This window comes from Bubalus kerabau, chromosome 6 (assembly GCF_029407905.1).
Source record: "Bubalus kerabau isolate K-KA32 ecotype Philippines breed swamp buffalo chromosome 6, PCC_UOA_SB_1v2, whole genome shotgun sequence".
In the NCBI taxonomy this organism is placed as follows: domain Eukaryota; kingdom Metazoa; phylum Chordata; class Mammalia; order Artiodactyla; family Bovidae; genus Bubalus; species Bubalus kerabau.
The window spans coordinates 41,156,689-41,178,923 of NC_073629.1; the positions used below are offsets into that span (position 1 = coordinate 41,156,689).

Sequence of the window (22,235 nt, forward strand, 5' to 3'; positions counted from 1 at the left end):
CCGCTAGGCGTGTGATTGGGTCTGACCTTCAGCGGGCTTGTCAGTTTCGCCCCGGGTAAGGGGGGCGCGGGAGGGGAGTGGGCGGAGGAGGGGGCTGCCCGGAGCCTCTCGTCCGGCCCACTGACGGCATGAAGCCTTTAGGGGCACGCAGTCCTCTCAGATTTTTGGTTGAAGCCCCTCATCTGCCGTCAGTCTGAAGGCAGGGCCCCGCAGAGGACAGATCGGAGGGTCCCGACCGGCGGGGCCAGCCGAGAGGGAGAGGAGGGGGCGAGAGACAGGAAGGAAGCAAACCATCAAATTTAAGAAAAAGCCCTTTGACTTTTTCCCCCTCTCCCGCCCCAATGGCTGTGTAGCAAACATCCCCGACGATACCTTGGAAGGGACGAAGTAGGTCTGCAATCGCGATTTCGTGGGTTGAGTTCACAGTTGTGAGTGCGGGGCTCGGAGATGGAGCGGTGGTCCTCTAGGTGGAAAACGAAACGGTGGCTCTGGGATTTCACCATAACAACTCTCGCACTGACTTTCCTCTTCCAGGCTAGAGAGGTCAGAGGAGGTAAGAAAAAATGGTTTGGGGGAGGTGGGAGATTGCTGTCGGTCTTTCTCATTCTGTGCCCCTCCCCCCTTCCTTCTTCCAACCCCTCCCCCGCAAACAATTCTCTCAAATAAAATCCAGATTGTAGCTGCCACCAGGTTGGAAGTGAAGACTGGTGAGAGAGATGGATGTAGGCGGGACAGTAATGGGAGAAGAGGTAGCAGGAAAAAAGATCTGTCAGGCACAGAGCCTGCTGAAATGCCCTTCACCACCTTCCAGGGGCTTTGAAAAGAGGAAAAATATTACCTTGAACACAGAGGCAGTTGTACAAAGCTTTTGTTTGAGGAAAGGTCCTTAGACTACCTTTGAACACATCTGGTTTCTGCAGATTCTAACTAATGGAAGTCCTTTTTTAAAGGTGAGCTGAGGAGAGAATATAGAGAAAGGGCATAAAATGAACCTTGATAAAGTTTTTTTGTCTGGAACAAAGTGAGAAACAAGCTGTTTTAAGGATTTGAGAGAGACCAGGGGGAATGAATCTTGAAGACTGAGAATACTTTGTGTGTGTGTGTGTCATCTTGAGGAGATAGTAAGAGGGAAAAAATGGCAGATTAAAAGAAATGGATGGAGGTAGGAAGAACACTCTTCCCGGGATTTTGCACCTTCCTCCCCTCTGTGACCCCCCCCCCCCCAACTTCTTCTTGCAGGTTGGACGTGCAGTTCTCTTGGAGAATGATGAAACTCGCCAAGCAAATGGGGTGGGGGCGGAGGAATAGGGATTGGAAGGAAGGGGAGGGGGCGTGGGGTGGGATGGGAGGAGAGAGGTAAGGAAAAGTTCCTACGTGGCACCACCAAATATTCAATGACCAGACCTGCTGGGAAGACTGCAGCTCTGTCAGTACCCGAGGAGGGAGAGCGACTTCACTCCTCCCCTCCGCCTCCTCCCTCCCCTTCCCCCGCCCTTTCCCGCAAAGGCATCTGGCTGGAGCGGTCCGTTAGGTGCTGTAGACACGGCTGGCGGGAGGACGGTCTCCTTTGGAGTTAAGGGAGCCCAAACAGTTTATAGTAGAAAAGCAAGCTTTGTCGGGGTGCGCAGAGAAGTAGGGGTAAGAAGGAGGGCGGCGATGATTGGCTGAGGGAGAAACAAATTGTCAACCCCAAAGGCTCAGGCTTTAGCAGAAACCTGAGTCTGATCCTGGTGGGTGCCAAGATCTGAGTTCTCCTTTGTGGGAGTTAGCGCTCCCGGAGGCCGAACTCTGCGAAGCCAGGTCTGTATTTCTTCCCCACACTTTGTGATTGTTCACCTTCCTGAGGAGCAGGCAGGGATGGCTTATTCCTCTGTGACTTTTCCTGGCGAATAGTACAGTCAGAGACTCATTAGGACTATCTTTGAATTTTTGAATAAGTCATGCTGATTCATTCATTTCTACATTTTAAAAGATAAATAGTCGAGTCTTGAAAGTGAAATCTATCAAAAGTTTGCACTTTACCTTTGGTACCTGGTCACCAGCGGGATTGGTCGGTTCTGTCCTCAGGTCTGCCCTCTGCTGGTTTTCTTTATTATTTGGAATTAAAGCAACTGCCTCAGGATATAAGGCCTCCTAAAATCCTTCTAAGTACAATGATCCTGAAAAAGGACACTTGATTAAGGAAGAACAGGTATACTGTTTCCTTTTGAACTTTTCCAGCTATTTCTTTTGTCCAAAGTTGGGACAAGTATCATAATGGCAGCTTTTTGTTTTTAATATGGAAACTAAGACTTTCTTCAGTGAAGACAGATGCATTGTAAACTCAAGAGACTTATAGGTATTCAGGGATTATTTCACTGAAGATGTTTCACTTCCACACTGGGGCTTCTTTAAAGCTCTTAGGAGATCAGAAAGGTCAAATTTCTACACTTGTGATGCATAATTTTCTCATTTAAATCTAGCTGCATACCTAAAACTCTTTTAAACAAAACATCTTAGTACCACATCAAAACCCTGGTGGTAGAAGAAACTTCTCTATTATTACAAAACCATCTAAAGTGAGAAGTAGCGAACTTTAAAGATCATGTGTAGTTTCTGTTTGTTATTTTTGATGAAATATCTTGAAAGTTATATGGTTATTTGGATCTTCACATTGTTTAAGATTTGGTGTTCGTTTCACCAAATTGCTAGGTGCTTATTCTTTAGAAGGAAACTATATTTACTTAAACCTACTTTTGTAGGCATTCTTACCACCTAATGAAATTCAAAAAGGAAATACTATATTAATGCTTAAAAAGGAAACACTAGCCTGAATCATCACACAAAGGAAAAGTAAACTCAGTGTCCATCCAGTTCTCATGCTAGCCTTTATATTTGCAATTGATGTAACAATGAGTTAGTTTCTAAATAAGGTATTGTATACCAGAATTATACTATATATTTATAGAATGTGATTTCTCTGAGTTGCAGTGGTATGATCTGACTGTTAAACTGAAAGATAATTTAAAGATAGCTTTTATCTAAAATTTGTATTTCTTGGATTAAAAAATGCTTAAGCCTAAAAAGTTCTGGGTTCATAATAAATTGGACTCTAAAAATATGTAGTAAAAATATGTAGTTAGGATCCTGATGCATCTTACAGAGAAAACCTTACAAAGAAAATTTCTTGGAGTGAATGAAAAGAAAGTCAGTGAATTCACACAGTCATATTATTTTACTTTGCAAATCCAAACTCTGTAATTTAGTAATCTTTAACTTACTTTAAAAATTTTTGGTATTTATTACGGTTTAGTAAGAAGAAAAGAGTAAGCATTATTTTTTATATTCATTTGCATTAACTTCAGGATCATATTTCATATACTTGCTTATGGTTAATATAAATGTTTTATCTCATGAATTTATAGATTTCATATTCAGTTAGTTCAGTACTTATTAAGATAGAACCTGAAATTTACCTGGAATTTATAGTGACTATAACTCATGACTGTGTTCAGATTGGTGGTTTTATGATAGATGGTTTTAGCAGTTTTTAAAGGAGTTAAGCTAAATTGAGTAAAAAGAAAATATAATATCTGATTGAATCATTTTGTTGCTAATTAAAGTGGTATTCTACCTTTGGTGGTTGAGCCAATACTGTGCCTTGCAAAACGTTGATTAATTTTATGAAGAATTTTCGAAGCTTGTCAGTAGTTGGTAGTGATTCCTGCTGAAGTGTTTTGAGTGCCTGGGATCAGCAGGTGAAATGGTGCTGGCTTCCAGAGTATGTGCTAATCCAACTTTGGGAAGAGATCAAGCTTGTCCCTTAGGTTACTCAATCAGAAATCAGTTAAAAGATCAGATATGCTTCTGATAGCAAATGAAGTATCTTCTATGATTATTAATATTGTGTTTCCCTTTGTTTTTTAAAGCAAAATCAACAAAGTCTGTAATAAACACTGAAGAAAAGTAGGAAGCTCATGAGAAACATCTTCCTGGATCTTTTATACAGATAACCTTAGTTTAGGTGGCACATATATATTCAGTTAATTATAGACACTTTCACAAAATTGTCTATTAGTTTTAATATTAAGTATATTAATATTTTAATGTGACAATTAACTTTATAATTAATACTTTGCTAAAATCTACTTTATAAAAATAATTCTGTACGAGGTATACGCAGAGTTTTAAATAAAATTATGAAGTTGCAAAATGAGAAATATATATATCTAAATATTATGATTGCTTATGATTTATATAATTAAATTTTAGCTTCTATGTTTGCTTCGATTTGTGACTAAAATTGAAGGGGCACATTATTCAAGTTATCACTAAAATACAGCAAGGCAAACATGGCCCCCTTTTCAAATTTGTGGGTAGGATTTCTGACAAAAAATAAGTAGTTACCTTTTTATTCTTAAATTTTGTTTCTTTTCTGAGACAAATTTTTCTTCGCTCTGGTTAACTTATTTAGGCACTACCTATGTAGTGATAATGAATGGATTCGAATCAAGTTTCAGTGAGAGTGTGTAATAAAAAGCTGAATTTTTCGAAAAAAGAAAAGGTGTTTAGATTCTTTTAAAGAGAATGCTAGAGATAGAAATTCTTATAAAAATTGCAACTCCATACTACCTTCTCACTTTACTAATGAGGAAACTAAGGCACAGAAAAATTCTTAACTGAATCCTGTCTCTAAAAAAACCATATTCATATAATAGTCAAGATTTTCCATAAATGAGTAGGATGAAATCTGCAATAATGATAAAGTATCTTTAAATAATAGTAGTCTGAGACTTAATAGAATAAACAATTATTAATTTGTGTGTATTTGTGAAATATAGAATGACCATATATTGCTTAAATATATGTGCTGGAGTTTAGATTAGTGAGGATAGATTAAGTGAAAATGATGAATCAAAGAAAACACAGGAGATTATAGAACACATTTAAAAATTCCTCAATATTCTAAATTTAGATATAGGTAATTTTTGATAATTTGTATTATTAATATACCTAATTATGTGATTCTATAAAATCTGTATCAATGTAAAAAGTGCAACAGTTTATAAAATATTTTTGTATACATTTGTTGCTGGATTATGAACATAGTTTTTTTTTTTCCCCTCTCTAAATTTCCTAATAGAGGACCCAGTACAACTTTGAATTTTCAGGAAGCTAAGAAAGTTATATGTTTATTTCAAATAAGACAAATAATGTCGAATTTCTCTTTTCATGTTGATTTTATATTGATTGGGTGATACATATTATATCTAATTGTATGTTTTTTATTAATAAGTCAGATAATGAATCGATTTTTACTTGATACGGGTTACTTGTTTAACAGATAACCTTTTTTCCAAACAAGCAGTCAGCTTTGGGAAAAAAATAACAGATGCGCTTAGTAGTGCAAATTCTAATTCAAGTTTTTCCTTTTGGATTGTCAAAGTGTCGAAAAGTACATAATCACCTTTTACTTTGGGAATAAATGGATAGTTAATTTATAGAGAAATACTTCCTTTTCAGGGGCTACCATGATATGCGGTGCTGGCAATGGCTAAGATAGAGCTAGTATTTCAACCATGAAGTTTTTTCCTCTCTTTTGGGAAATTCAGTACATGTCCTTAAGGTCCTGAAGAAGATACTAAGGAAATTAATAGTTCTACGTATGACTAACTCTTTTATATGAATACAGGGTTTTATACATATTGACCCAGCCCTATCATTCAATATAATTTTTAGTGATGATGTTTAGGTATTTAAAAGCCAGAATCATATTATATCCTAAATGCACTTTTCTTTCCTGTCCACCTTTGGAGAAAGTGCAGTTGGTTTGTGATCTTTAGGAATTCAAGGGAACTGCAGAGTTGGGACTAAGGGCTGATCTGCATTTCTGCTTTTACTCCTCCACTTCCCCCATTTAATACTGGGGAAATGTGACCTGAGCTGGAAGTGGTGAGAGGAAATCAAACTTTTTTTTTTTTGAGCATTGAAGTTTTGTCCCTTAGCAAAGAAGAAAGAGAGGTACACACAGGTGCTATAAAAAGTTACAGTGCTCCTTACGCTTTCTCCCTGAAGAGTCTATTTTAAATGCAGTTTTCAATGTATACTAAAATTACGCTATAATGAATTTCCTAAATTTGGACTTTTTTCTACTGATTTCTTTTGCAATTAAACTCAGAACCTAAAGGGATTTGCTTTTTTTTTAAACTACCTTCTGTATTCTAATGTATCTATTTATTTCTCCTTTCAAAACCCTAATATGCTTTTCTTTTTATAGATAATTGTGATTTTTTTTTTTTTTTTTTTACTTTCAGTTGTGTCAGAACTCAACATGAATAATACTCTTGGGTAGAGAAGATGAAACAATTTTAAAGTGATTTAGTGAGCAGTATCTATTTATCAGTTGCAGTCTTTGGCCTACTACTGACTTGGCTAGTGGTTCTTTAGACATTGGCTGATCACCAGACCTACTGTTATCTGGTAAAATAAACTCTTTGCTTGCTGCGCATGGAATTAGAGACAGTGCTATTAATTTAGTAGAAAGAACTCAGAGAAAAGAAAGGTTATCGTATTTCAGAGTAAGAGACCAGTTTAAATACGACTTGACAATTGAGAACTAAAACAAACCTGTGTAAAAGTGCTTCAGCACAATCAACTTTTGCAATCCCTCAAACCTTCATTTTCTTTTTTTTTTTTTCGCCTTAAAAAGCATTTCTTTCTTATTTTAACCAAATTTAATTGCTCTTGAATGGCCCTGTACTGTACAGTCCAATGAAGGTCCCTATTCATAGAACTTGAGCGTATAGGATGTCAGTGGAAGCGTCCTTCCTCTATCTGACTGGTAAACTCACATCCGGGCTTATAGGAGCAAACCTTAGACTGTATGAGGCAGTTGGCTTTCCTTTCTCACTCAGACTTTAACAAACAATTTCCCGAAAGGATGACTACTACAAAAGAGCAGTAGTTGCAATTCCTGACAAAACTAGCAAGAAGCTCTAACACATTTTCCTACTTTGTGCTCTTAGGTACCACTGCGGAGAGTCATGAGTATTAGTGGTGCACGCTAAGTCACTTCAGTTGTGTCTGACTCTTTGCAACCCTATGGACTGTAGCCCACCAGACTCCTTTGTCCATGGGATTCTCCAGGCAAGAATATTAGGGTGGGTTTTGCTGTACCCTCCTCCAGGGATCTTCCTGACTCAGGCATTGAACCCAGGTCTCATGTCTCCCGCACTGGCAAGCAGATTCTTGACCACTAGCGCCACCTGTGGTATTTGCCCTTAACTCTCTTTTCAGACTACCTGTGAAGTATAGCCTTCTACTTGCTGTCACTCTTTGAATGCTGATGAACCTTCAAAATACTTCACTGGTTTTGAGGACAAACGTATTGTACAGATGGCCTAGCATGATGTACAGTGCCCTTCTGTATGTCTCAGACTCAGATTTCCCACTCCAACACCATGCACCCTGCACACTAGGCATGTTAAACCTCTTGACCATCTTCTCCCCTGTCCTGGAATGCATTATTCTTTTTTGCCTGGAATGTATTTTTCCTTCTCATCCATCTAGCAGATACTTTCTCATACTTCAAGATTTAACTCAAGCTGCGTACTCCAGACATATGTAGAAAGAAGCTCTAACACTGAATGCATATGTCTCCTTGTAAGCATTTTTGTATAGAATCTCATTCATTCTGACAGTTGTCTTAGAAGTCAGCTAATACTACCATCTCTATTTTACCCATAAGGAAACTGAAAAACAGATAAGTTAATTGTCTTACTTAAGACCATACAGCTACTGTGTGACAGATCCAGGATTTGAACCCAGACAGTCTTGCTCCAGAGCTCTTGCTTTTGACCATTTGCCCATGTTTACTTTATTGTGTATTCTTTTTATATATAAATCGTTTTTAAAAATAATTTTATCTATTTCTTTTTTGGTTGCCCTGGGTCTTCAATGCTGTACACAGGCTTTTTCTCGTTGAGGTGAGCGGGGGCTACTCTTCGGGGCTACTCTTCATTTCTGTGCCCTGGCTTCTCACTGCAGTGGCTTCTCTTGTTACAGAACACAGGCTCTAGGCACGTGGGCTTCAGTAGTTGCAGCATGAAGGCTCAGTAGTTGTGACTCACAGGGTCTAGAGCACAGGCTCAGTAGTTGCGGCACACAAGCTTAGTTGCTCTATGGCATGTGGTATGTGGCATGATCTTTCCTGCATCAGGGATCAAATCTTTGTATCCTGCACTGGTAGGCAGATTCTTATCTACTGCACCACCAGGAAAGTCTTATTGTATATTCTTAACGCTTTTGCACAGCCTCCCTAACTATGCTTATGATTATGGTGCCTTGGGGCCTAGCAATAATGTGCAAATCATGCAGCTGTAACCATTGTAAATATCATGTAAATTGTGCAAATAACTTGAATGCTACCAAGGAAAAATATAAAGAGATTTTGGTGAAAGATGATGTCTTAATTCAAGTGACTCTTCAGCTTGCACTAAATTTCAATGGTGAAAGACCTGTCACTCTTCCCATTTTAGGGACAAATCTAAGCCTTAATGATGGCAGAGAACCAAAGGGGAGTGGAGGGAAGCTAGCATGTGTTACTTTATTCCTTTGACTAAGGGGAAATTGACAGCTTTGTCTGTAGGTGTTCAAGGTTCAGCTTGGGGTTGGCCTGGTTTCATTAAGTAACAGGGACACTTACAAATTGCTGCCTGTTTTAATCAGGATCTATTACAAGGAACAACAGTTCTATTCCACTTTGGGGGATTGATGTATGGGAGTAAGCTTATTACCTTCAGTATAAAGTGTCAGATGTGATTATCTAAAAGCTGTTTGAATGTAATCAGCTAGGGGAATGTAACTGAAAGATACATGGTCTGCAAGAAAAAAAAAAAAAAAGGACACATTATAATTATTTTAAAAGTTCTTCATTTATATATTAGCCTTCCTCTAGGAGTTGCTGGAGGGTAAAGACTGTGATTTAGTTTTCTTTCCCTAGTGTCTGCCAAGATGTCAGAATGAACACAGGATATGATATAGTCACCATTTAGATTACTAATTACCTTCTTGCTTTGCTCATCAGACTGGAACAAGGTTAAAATCTAGTTAACTTGGAGTGGTGTAAAGTGACCTCCTCATGTCATGTTGTTAACAGTGATTGGAGTCCCCCTCCCTCTTTTTCTTTTCTCACTCTCTGAAAGTAAATAAATTGCTGCTTCTTTCCAGCTTTCCTCATTTGGAAAATAGTTTTGCACATTCTCTCCAAAGATATTTTTATATATTTGAAGCTTTCAGTTGACCATACTATCTCTAAAACTGGAGTTTGCTTTAACATAGTAGTATGACTGATAAAATGCCATATGAAGTCATATTTTTGCTTTGACAGCAACATAAATCATCATTTCACTTGTCTATTATTGAACAGGAAAGTTTAATTCAAATTTGATTTCAATCTGTAAAAGTAATAATTGAGAAAACCCTGTCGTATATCATTTTTCAAACCTTTATTTCAGTTTTGTATGATATTAAGGGTTGTCTAATTTTGCTTAATGACTATTAGGAAAAGTAGCCTATCTGTATTTATTGCATTATGATTATTTCAGTAAGATAGTTCTTCAAGTTAGAAAGCAAATTGCATGTTGCATATATAATTATATTATTATGAAGTACCATCTTTAAGAAGGAGTACTTAAAATTTCAAGTGCTTAATAAGATTAATAGTCTATAGCCATAGAATTGTTTTGGATAAAAATGTATTTTTAATATTCTATTCCTATCCATTGTATATTTTAGTTCCACTAAAATCATCAGGATGGGTATCTTTATCTGCTTTATTTCGTGTGCCCTAAGCATGCAGATTGAAACCTATCACATTTGGAAAATTTTTGTTGAATAAGGTAAAGATGTTGACTGCAGCTCAGATGAATTGCTTTTCAATAACCTAATCGATAACCTGAGATAGGATATAAATTATATAAATAAGCTGTTGGCAGTGTCTGTGGAATATACCTAACAGATTTTTGCTAATACTGTTATGATTTCTTGGAAATGGCTGTCTCTGTTTTGTCTCCAAGCAAACTATGGTCTTTACGATGAATACTCTCCCAATCTGCTTACCATTACTTTTTTTACACAGAATTTAGTTATTATCTCCTCTAGGAATACCTCTTCTTAACCATGGAGACTAGGATAATCGACCTTGTGTAGCATCCTAAAGCACAGAAACCTTATCATAGAATGGCATCTAGCACTATACCTGGAGTATAACAGATGGCCAGTAAACATTCATAGAGTGAATTAATGAGCTCATAATTAAGACATTTTTATTAAAGTCAATAGGACAGGAGTACTCAATTATGGCTTGATATCACAATCATTTCCAGTCCCATCCCTGTGCATATTGATTGAGTAGATTTTGTACAGAATCCAAGCATAACTGCTTTATAAGGCTCTACATATAATTTTGATGCACAACCAAGGATTCATGAACCTTCTGAAATAGGAAATAAATGTATATAAAAATGAGGATTGCCTAGTTTGTATTACAGTGTACTGGAAGTCAAGTGAAAGATTATTTATCTGCTATGTGCAGATCTTCTGATACATACCTTATTGTCAAACAGAAGTAGTTCTGCATAAAATAATATAAGTAGATCAACTGATCATGATATTGATAATGCTTTTTTAAAAAAATCCTCCTCTTCATAGCATGTAACAAACTAAATGCCAATAAATATTTCTCTTCTCAACTTAAAGTCAAATTATTATAATGAAAATATAATTTTAGTTTTATAATAAGCATATTTTAATAGCTTTGGGCTTCCCTGGTGGCTCAGCTAGTAAAGAATCTGCCTGCAATGCAGGAGACCTGAGTTCCATCCTTGGGTCTTGGGAAGATCCCCTGGAAAAGCGAATGGCAATCCACTCCATTATTCTTGCCTGGAGAATTCCACTGGACAGAGGAGCTGCAGGCTACAGTCCATGGGGTCACAAAGAGTTGGACATGACTGAGTGATTTTCACTTTCAATAGATTTGACCACTTATAAATCAGACTTTATTTTCTTGGGCTCCAAAATCACTGCAGATGGTGACAGTAGCCATGAAATTAAATGATGCTGACGAACCTGGACAGCATATTAAAAAGAAGAGACATCACTTTGCCCACAAAGCTCCCTATAGTCAAAGCTATGGTTTTTCCAGTAGTCACATACAGATGTGAGAGTTGGACCATAAGAAAGGCTGAACAACGAAGAACTGATGCTTTTGAACTGTATTGGAGAAGACTCTTGAGTGTCCCTTGGACTGCAAGGAGATCCAACCAGTCTATCCTAAAGGAACTTAGTTGTGAATATTCATTGGAATGACTGATGCTGAAGCTGAAACTCCAATACTTTGGCCACCTGATGTTAAGAGCCAACTCATTGGAAAAGACCCTGATGCTGGGAAAGATTGAGGACAGGAGGAGAAGGGGGCCACAGAGAATGAGATGGTTGGACAGCATCACCAACTCAATGGACCTGAGTTTGAACAAACTCTGGGAGATAGTGAATGACAGGGAAGCCGAATGACAGGGAAGTCTAGCATGCTGCTGTCCATGGGATTGCAAAGAGTCAGACATGACTAGAGATTGAACAACAACAACAAAATAAAAAATGCCATACTTTTCAAATATTACATTTTCAACTGGTGTTTCTTCTTCTGTTACCATTCTCAAAGTTGTGACTTTATTTCTGCTTTCAATTTTCAGTATATAATGCTTTTTATGATATGAGAAAGTTCAGGATTAAAGTTGTTAAACAACTGAGAAAATTAAATGATCCCCTTCTTTGTGCAGTCACTGTGTTAGGTGTCAGGACTACATAGATGGTAGTTCAGGCTCCATTCTCATGGAGTGTGTGTGTTACCAGGAGAGTGCTGGAGTGGAGGGTATGGGGAGGGACCATGTAACATAAGACCATAAAGGTATACTTTCCTGCATAGAATGGAATGACATGACTAATTTAAAGATATAGAGAGGCTGCCAAGTTGGCATGGTCAGCACATACTTTCATATCTGTACATGACTAGGTGGTTCCAACTGATTGCAACCACTGGATTCTCTGACAAATAACCAGGGAAGTAGAGCAATGCAGCTTTTTTCTGGATTATTTAATCTACTGTAAAGTGAACTGACATTCTCAATAGTAATTAGTACAGTTGAGTCATAGTTGATATGGAGTTATAGTCATGATGAAGTTGAAAAATGAATGAATAAATAATCTTCCTATTTTATAAAGGAGTATGATAAGCAACCATGTACACATTTATAAAGTCTATTATGAGACAAAGTAACCTAATATTTTTAAACCTTACAATGTGATTGTTCTTGTTATTAACCACATTATAGCATGTTTTAGAACATAAAGTGTAAACAGTGATTTTTGTTTCTGAAGATCAATATGTTGGACCAAAACCTCTGTTTTATTTAGTTGGGAATAAGTTACTTATTATAAGCATTTTTAACTTATAATGATTTCTTTCATGGAAAGTTATATCAAATAGAGTTTTAAAAATATATCATTAATTTAGTTATAGTTTAAAATGACATTGATAGTCTGTCAACTCCCAGAGTTTTATTGTTACTACTCTAGACCTTTCCCCTGAACTTCCCCTAAACTTCAGACTCCTAAACTCATTCAACTGCCTATTCAGCTGTTTCCAGTGGCATTTACTAAGTCATCTCAAAATTAGCATGCCTAAAACTGAACTGCAGAACTCCAGCCCTAAAGTCCATTCATCACAGTCTTCCCTGTCTCAGTTAATGGCAACACAATCAATCATGATGTTTGAACTAAAAACGTTGGTGTCATCTTTGACTCCTTTTCTCTCATACTCCACTCTGGTCTGCTGTCTTCAGAATATATCCATAATATCACAAAGTAATTCATCTCTCAACCCAAGAAAACAGTATCAACAAAATTTTACATCTAGAAGATTGCAATTGCTCCTTCTCTGCACTCTAATTCTACTCCAGTGTCCCTAGAGTCTGTTAACATAGCAGTCACAGTCTTCTGAAAAATTAGTTAGCTGATGTTCTTTCTCTCTCTTTAACTTTCAGTGGTTTTCCATTTCATTTGCAATTAAATCTAAACTCCTTGAATATCCCACAGGACCTATGCAAGCTGCCTTCAACACGCCCTCATTGTTACTTCTCTGACCTCATCTCTTACATCCCTGTATTTCCTTGGCTGGAGGCATATTTATCTCCTTGCATTTCCTTCAGTGTCTTAGGTCAGCTCCTATTTCATGTTCTTTGCACTTACTAGTCTCTTTGCTTGCAATACCACTGCATAAAAACCTCAAGGTAGAGGAAGAGCTTATGCCTTTTCCGAATTTACTCAAACCTTATCTTTTTGAGGCTTTTCCTGTCTTACATATATTAAAATCCATATCACCGTAACCCTTCTTATATTCATTCACTGATTTATTTTTCTCCTTTATTGTTGTTCAGTTGCCCAGTTGTGCCTGACTCTTTGAGACCCCATGGACTGCGGCATGCTAGGCCTCCCTGTCCCTCACCATCTCCCGAAGTTTGCCCAAGTTCATGTCCATTGCATCAGTGATGCCATCCAGCCATCTCATCCTCTGATGCCCTCCTTTCCTTTTGCCCTCAATCTTTCCCAGCATCAGGAACTTTTCCAATGAGTTGGCTGTTTGCATCAGATGACCAAAATACTGGAGCTTCCACTTCAGCATCAGTTCTTCCAATGAGTATTCAGGGTTGATTTCCCTGAAAATACACAAGTTTGATCTTCTTGCTGTCTGAAAGGAACTTTCAGAAGTCTTGCCCAGCACTACATTTCAAAGGCATCTGTCTTCTTTATGTGACACTGTATGTGACACTGGGAAGACCATAGTCTTGACGATACAGACCTTTGTCGGCAGAAGTGTCTCTGCTTTTCAATACACTGTCTAGTTTGTCATAGGTTTCCTGCCTAGAAGCAACTGTCTTCTGAGTTCATGGCTGCAGTCACCATCCGCAGTGATTTTAGAGCCCAAGAAGAGGAAATCTGTCACTACTTCCACCTTTTCCCCTTCTATTTGCCATGACGTAATGGGGTCAGATGCCATGATCTTAGTTTTCTTTTAATTTTTAGTTTTAAGTCCACTTTTTCACTTTCCTCCTTCACCCTCATTAAGAGGCTCTTTATTTCCTCTTTGCTTTCTGCCATTAGAGTGGTATCATCTCCATATCTGAGTCTGTTGATGTTTGTTTGGTCTATCTTGATTCTGGCTTGTAATTCATCCAGCCCAGCATGTCTCATGACAAACAGGGTAACGGCACACAACCCTGTTGTACTCCATTCTCAATCTTGAACCAATCAGTCGTTCCATACAGGGTTCTAATAGTTGCTTCTTGACCCACATACAGGTTTCTCAGGGGGAAGATAAGATGGTCCAGTATTCCCATCTCTTTAACAGCTTTCCACAGTTTTTTTTATCATCCACACAGTCAAAGGTTTTAGAGTAGTCAGTGAAACAGAGGCAGATGTTTTTTTCTGGAATTCCCTTGCTTTCTCTGTGATCCAGCAAATGCTTGCAATTTGATCTCTGGTTCCTCTTCCTTTTCTAAACCCAGTTTGGACATCTGGAAGTTCTTCGTTTGCATAATTCTGAAGCCTAGCGTGCAAGATTTTAAGCATGACCTTACTAGCATGGGAGATGAGTGCAATTGTCTGATGGTTAGCACAGTCTTTAGTACTACCCTTCTTGGGAATTGGGACGAGGATTGACCTTTTCCAGTTCTGTGGTCACTACTGGATCTTCCTAATTTGCTGACATATTGAATGCAACACCTTGATGGCATTATCCTTTAGGGTTTTGAATAGCTCTATTGGAATTCCATTTAATCCACTAGCTTTATTAACAGCAGTGCTTCCTGAGACCAACTTGACTTCACACCCCAGAATGTCTGGCTCTGGGTGACTACACCATTGTAGTAACACGGTTCATTGAGATCCTTTTTGTACAGTTCTGTGTATTCCTTCCATCTCCTCTTGATCTCTTCAGTGTCTCCTAGGTCCTACCATTTCTGTCCTTTATTGTTCCCATCCTTGGGCAAAATGTTCACTTGATATTTCCAATTTTCCTGAAAAGATCTTTAGTCTTTCTCCTTCTGTTGTTTTCTTCTAGTTTTATGCACTGTTCATTGAAGAGGTCCTTCTTGTCTCTCCGTGCTTTTCTTTGGAACTCAGCATTTAGTTGGATGTATCCTTCCCGTTCTCTGTTGCTTTTCACTTCTCTTTCTTCAGCCATTTGTGAAGCCTCCTCAGATAACCATTTGCCTTCTTTTCTTTTTCTTTGCAATGGTTTTGTTCACTGCCTCCAGTACAATATTGCAGACTTCCGTCCATAGTTCCTCAGGTACCCTGTTAACTAGATCTAATCCCTTGATTCTATTCATTACTTCCACTGCATATTCATAGGGGATTTGATTTAAGTTGTACCTGGCTGACCTAGTGGTTTTCCTTACTTTCTTTAGTTTAAGCCTGAATTTTTCTATGAGATGCTGATGATCTGAGCCACAGTCAGTTCTAGGTCTTGATTTTGCTGACTGTATACAGCTTCTCCTTTTTTGGCTACAAAGAATGTAATCAATTTGATTTTGGTATTGACTGTTTGGTGATGTTTGTGTGTAAAGTCTTCTCTTGTGTTGTCAAAAAAGGATACCTGCTATCACCAATGAATTCTCTTGGCAGAATTCAGTTATCCTTTGCCTTGCTTCATTTTGTTTTCCAAGGCCAAACTTCCAAGATATACTCCAGGTATATCTTGATTTCCTACTTTTGCATTCTAATCCCCAGTGATGAATAGAACATCATTTTTTGGGTGCATTAGTTCTAGGAGGTCTAGTTCTTCACAGAACTGATCAACTTCAGCTTCTTCAACATTGGTGGTAGGGGCATAGGCCTGGATTACTGTGATGTTGAATAATTTACCTTGGAAACCAACCAAGATCATCTGTCATTTTTGAGGTTGCACCCAAGTACCACATTTTGGACTCTTTGTTGATTATGAGAGCTACTCCCTTTCTTCTATGGAATTCTTGCCCACAGTAGTAGATATAATGGTCATCTGAATTAAATTTGCCCATTCTCTTATTTTAGTTCACTGATTACTAAGATGTCAATGTTTATTCTTACCACCTCCTGCTTGACCACATCCAGTTTACCTTGATTCATGGACCTAACCTTCCAGGTTTCTATGCAATACTGTTCTTTGCAGCATTGGATTTTACTTTCATCACCAGACACATCCGCAACTGAGTGTCACTTCTGCTTTGGCCCAGTCCCTTCATTTTTTCTGGGGCTATTAGTAATTCTCCTCCACTTTTCCCCAGTAGCATATTGGATACCTTCTGACCTGGAGGACTCATCTTTCAGTGTCATATCTTTTTGTCCTTTTATACAGTTTGTGAGGTTCCTATGGCAAGTATGGGGTGATTTTTATTCTATCCTCCAGTGGATCATGTTTTGTCAGAACTCTCTGCTATGACTTGTCCATCTGGGGTGGCCCTACACAGCATGGCTCATTGAGTCTTCCAAGCCCTTTTGCCATGTCAAGGCAGTGATCTACAAAGGGGATTTTTCTCCTTAGTTCTCCTCAAATATTTGTCATTTATGAAAAAGTAATGACATTTAAATTAAGGGTTGAGATTTTATTTTAAGGCTTTATATAAAATGTAGAATTAGATAACTTTGCAGTACAAATATTATTTGGACAGCTTCTAGGCCATATTTATCCAAATAATTCCCACATTTTTCATTTCATTTTACCTGTTTAGATATAGTCAATATAGAAATCAAATTCCACTTAGTAGAACATTTTACTTATTGGCTAGATACTGTGCACATTGATCCAGTTGTCGTGAGAGCTGTAGTTGTGTAGTAATTGTAATGGGGGTTTGTGCTTTGTTTACTGGTTTAACAGAGCAGTGATCCAGGACTTGTAGTTACCTAGAAAGTAGCAGAGACATGCTTCCCACTGAAGACCTAGAAAGCAATTACAGAGTAGGAATTATCAAGAAAATGTAAATATATGTTGCTATTCAAGTCAAATTTATTTATTGTTCCTGTGCGTGCTAAGTTGCTTTAGTTGTGTCCAACTCTATGCGACCCTATGGACTTAGCCCACCAGGCTCCTCTGTCCCTGGGATTCTTCACGCAAGAATACTGGAGTGGGTTGCTATGCCGTCCTCCAGGGGATCTTCCCAATCCAGGGATCGAAATGGCATCCCTTATGTCTCTTGCATTGGCAAATGGGTTCTTTACTACTAGGAAGCCCATTTATTGTTCCTAATCAACACTACATCTGGGATTCTGTATTTTATGGATTTTTCTTAACCACTAAATAGGACAGAATTAGAATAAATAGTGACCAGTGGGACATGAATGCAATCGATTTTGATGGGAGTCATATTTTTCCATTAGTTCTACTCAGAATACTTTACTATATATTTTTTCCCTGACCTTTCCAGTTTTGAATTTTACTCTGTAGCTGATTTAAAAAACAAAAAAACAAAAAACTAGTATTTTCACGAAATTGTAAGAGAGTACATTTACATTTGATCATTGAGTTCTTATCTTCTGAAATGGTGGTACCAATAGGTTTGTTAGGTGTTTGATTTAATAAAATTAAATTAATTATAAAATTCCTAAAACTCTAGGCTCCTATTTTATATTGTCTTTGTCTATGTCATCCTCGATTTGATGCTATTCTTTGTTTGAGTATCAAATGCTTGTTTTTTCAAGAAGCATAAGACACTGCTTCTCCAAAACTTGAGTCTTGAGATGTTTGTATTTCTTTATTCTTTTTTTTTTTTTTCTGTAGGGAAATATAGTCTCTAAACATAGGCTTAAATGGCAAAACATTTAAGTACAAACATACAAACCTAGGTATGTTTCCCATACCTAGGAATATTTAATGTAAACTGCACAACTATAATCTTATATACTTACAATTTACTAATGTATTCAAGCTTTTTATTTCTCCCATTTGCACTTTTTAAATTTTTTCTGAACACAATGATTCAATTGCATAATATAGACAAAAAGTCTGGTAGTTTAAGCCAAAAAGAATTATGTAGAGACTTAAAGCATGTATATGATTTATATTGACTTTATTTTTGCCATGCTATGTCACTTGAGTCATGTCTGACTCTTTGCAACACCTCCCCCACAACCCCGGCCCCATGGACTGTAGCCCGCCAGGCTCCTCTGTCCATGGGATTCTCCAGGCAAGAATACTGGATTGGGTTGCCATTCCCTCCTCCAGGGAATCTTCCTGATGCAGGGATTGAACCCTCATCTCTTATTCTCCTGCATTGGCAGATGAGTTCTTTACCACTAATGCCACCTGGAAAGCCTACTTGTGCCATATAGGCATTTAAAGATAAACTTTCATACCTTTTTTTAATATGGAAGAATCTAGGTTTATATGTTCTATTTTCTAATACTTCATGTTAATTTATAATACAAGAATGATATGTGGCATGCGTGGGTTTGAAATAAATGAAGTAATAGCATCAGAGGTCAGACACTAAAATATTAGCTTTTTAAAATCTTCTGGCACCCCACTCCAGTACTCTTGCCTGGAAAATCCCATGGGTGGAGGAGCCTGGTAGGCTGCAGTCCATGGGGTCGCACAGAGTCCGACATGACTGAGCGACTTCACTTTCACTTTTCATTTTCATGCAATGGAGAAGGAAATGGCAACCCACTCCAGTGTTCTTGCCTGGGGAATCCCAGGGACGGGGAAGCCTGGTGGGCTGCTGTCTATGGGGTCGCACAGAGTCGGACACGACTGAAGCAACTTAGCAGCAATAACACATTAGGGTTAATCTAGAGTTATATTAATGTCTATGTGATACAAAGACAAAATTATTGAAAAGGAGACAATTTCAGTGATGTCAGTGCTTTAATGTCAAGTTTTGTTGCAGGGTAGTAATGGGACAATGAACTTGACAGCTTAAGCGGTCAAAGTTTCAGGAAACCTCCTGGGGTTGTATGTCCCTAGAATAACATAAGAACATGCTGGAGAGATTGCTAAGCATTGCATACTTTTCATGGATGATATCTAATGGATCTTTAGAGATTAAAAAAAAACACCAAAAAGCTAAAAAACAGTTTTAGAGATAAAAAGTGTTCAGTCTTATTCTCAACTGTTAAGAGATTTCCCAAGGTGGTCAGAGGAAATGAATAAGAGAAATCAAGTGAATTATAGAACTGTGGAAACACTGGTGGCACTTGATGGGACTATTGGATATTCAGAAAGGTTGAATTTTTGATAAAATAGTGTTTTTAGGTATTCTTTTTATTGAGTACTTAGACACTATTCTCCAAGAATTTAAAATTCCATTTCTCATTTAATTATCAGAATTTGGTTAAGTTGAAGAAACTAAGTCTAGCAAGGGTAAGCAGCTTATCCAAAGTTACACCAATAATAAATACCAAACTTGGGTTGGAAGTTGGGCTATCCCAACTGCAGGAATTGTTATTAACTGCTGTCCATTCACTTGTCGTATCTTACATTTTAGATTCTTTATTAAGGGCTTTTATGATTTTGAAAAACAACAGGATGTTGGTAATAGTTAAATTATAATGAATAGTCACTTCTCTCTTATTTTTTTCTTTTGCCAGTCTTGCCTCCCACTACCACATAAACAAAATACTCTTCTGTTGTTTTATTTTTTTTTTAATAGAGCATCAAAGCATTTCATGATTGGGTGGTAGATGGCTGATATCACTTTCTATGTCTTATTTTATTTTTATTTCTCTCTATAAGGATATGCTTCATTTCTGGCCTGTGATGTGAGGTACAAGGTGAGAATAAGTGACTCCCTAGAGTGGGGAGAGCATCTCACATTCTTTAGTAAGATTACTTCACACCTGTGTTCTTGCCATACCCGAATCAAAGGGAAACAGCCAGATTTGTCAAGCTCTTCAAGGTGCTGTTAGTAAAGGCCACTTTCAACCCTCTTCTTGTTTCTTCTGAGACTAATGAGAAAGAAACTTCAACTCTGGGGCAGAATGTGACTGCTCATTTACTCATTCATTTAGTAACCATATTTCTATTTTTTGTTTACTATGTGTCAGGTACTATGTTATTTATGAATATTACAGTGAACACCCACAGTGATGATGTTTGCTGTCAGGGGATTTATGATCTACTGGGAGGCAGATATTAACCAATAAATTACAAGTTTAGCAAAAAGAGAGAAATTAGGTGGCAAACAAGACTACCTAATTAAGGAAATCAAGGCCATAATTTAAACATACACTGTGACTGAGCGTGCACTGCCTAGAGTGAAAATAAGTAATTAAGCAAAAGAACAAAATAGAGTGTGGAGCTATCCAAGGGAACTTGGGATCCTATGAAAGGGTCATATAACCCAGCCTAGGGGTAGATAAGAAACTATTTCCTGAAGAAAATCATGTTAAGGTTGATATAAAAAGATTGATTAGGTCTAAGTTCACTGCCTAGCTACACATTAGACTCATTTGGGAAACTTTAAAACATATAAATGCCTGGGGACCCTCCCCACTCCCCGCTCCATCATTCTAGACGTTAGTTCTGGAGTTGGACCCATACATCTATATGTTTTAAAAACTCTCCAGGAAATTCTACAGATAGGGTTAAAAAGAAAAAAAAAAAAAAAACTTAACTATCCTTAGTCAATTGATGAAAGATTGAAAAAAGAATCAACAAACAGAGTACAGTAAATTTTAGAAACTTGAGAGATGTTTATTTCAGCCAGAGCATAAAATTTGGGGTTGAGGAAGTAGGTAGGAATTAGTGTGGATGTCTCACTTGGAGTTTGTGGTTGTGCATTTTCATGGTGGTGATGTGATTTTTCTCAAGAAGTCCTCAGAAGCCAAGATGCCCCCTGCCCCGGGAGACTGAACGCCTAAATTTATTCAGTGTTGATGTCTTGTCAGGACAAGAAGAGTTCCATTTTTTTGAACTCTGTGCTGTCTTGTATCTGTGCTGTCATATTTGATATTTCTATTGCTTCCTCTTGATTGATGAATCTATTCAAGACTCAGCTTAAAAGGATCACATGGCAGATATTTTAGCTTTTGAGGACCACCCAATGTCTATCAGCTACAAAGTTCTGTCCTTGTAGTGCAAAAGCAGTTACAGACAATAAATTAATGAATAGCTGCAGCTGTATGTACAATATAAACCTTACTTATGGACACACATTTAAATTTCATGTAATTTTCATGTGTCATAAAATATTAAGCTTCTTTTATTTTCAACCATCTAAAAGCATTCTTATTTCATGTACCAGAGAAAAATAGGCAACAAAGAGGTCTTAATACAGAAGCATAGTTTTCCTACTATTATTTCAATTATCAAGTCAGTTCTCACAAAAACTGTTTCAGGTAGATATTTTTATTATTCTCATTTTACAGATGTTGAAACTGAGGTACAAAGCAGCAAAGTAATATGTCCAAATAACACAGATGCTAAGTGCTGGAGGTGGGATTCAAACCAGCCTGGTGCTCAAACACTGCAATGATGCTATGGACTACTTACTGCTCAAGGGAGTATGTGAAGAAAAAGGAGAGATTAGAGACTAAACAGTCAAAGCATTTATGTGACCTTAGAACAGTAATCTGAGCAGACACTGAAGGCACCAAGGAGGAAGGAATAAAGACCTGGGATAGCCTAATAGATGAGTGGAAGTGTTAAAGAGATCAACAGAACACAAGAGGAAAGACATACTAGGCCCTCACAAATTTTTGTTTCAGGACAAGAAAGCCCTGTGGGCTTCAGAGGAAGTTGCTTCTATATGTTTCACCGTAATGTGTTTTACATTATACAATATTTTATATAGTACATGGGTTTTTGTGTGTGTGTATGTATGTATACTTGTTCTCTTCTAGTTTTGGAAAAGGGCAGGCAAGTAAGTAATAGGCAAATCTGTGTCCTCTGTTGCTCAGTCATTTCAGACCCCATGGACTGTAGTCCACCAGGCTCCTCTGTCCATGGGATTCTCCAGGTAAGAATACTGGAGTACGTTGTCATTTCCTCTTCTAGGAGAATCTTCCCAATCCAGGTATCAAAGTTGGGTCTCTTAAATCTCCTGCATTGGCAGGCAGATTCTTTACCACTAGTGCCACCTGGGAAACCCAGTAGGCAGATCAGTTCAGTTCAGTTGCTTAGTCGTGTCCGACTCTTTGCGACCCCATGAACCGCAGCACGCCAG

The 22,235-nt window shown here is 37.8% G+C and overlaps 1 protein-coding gene and 1 pseudogene across 1 annotated transcript in view; both read left to right on the forward strand.

The window, feature by feature from the left end:
* The first annotated feature begins 288 nt into the window (after nt 1-288).
* The window catches only part of COL11A1 (collagen type XI alpha 1 chain), a 225,048-nt gene continuing 203,101 nt past the window's right edge, over nt 289-22,235 (forward strand). Inside the window, exon 1 of the mRNA XM_055584945.1 lies at nt 289-553. Within this exon, the coding sequence (XP_055440920.1) occupies nt 448-553 (106 nt within the window). The 5' untranslated portion in view covers nt 289-447. The remainder of the gene's footprint in view (nt 554-22,235) is intronic.
* LOC129655819 (superoxide dismutase [Mn], mitochondrial-like) lies at nt 6,787-8,865 on the forward strand (annotated as a pseudogene).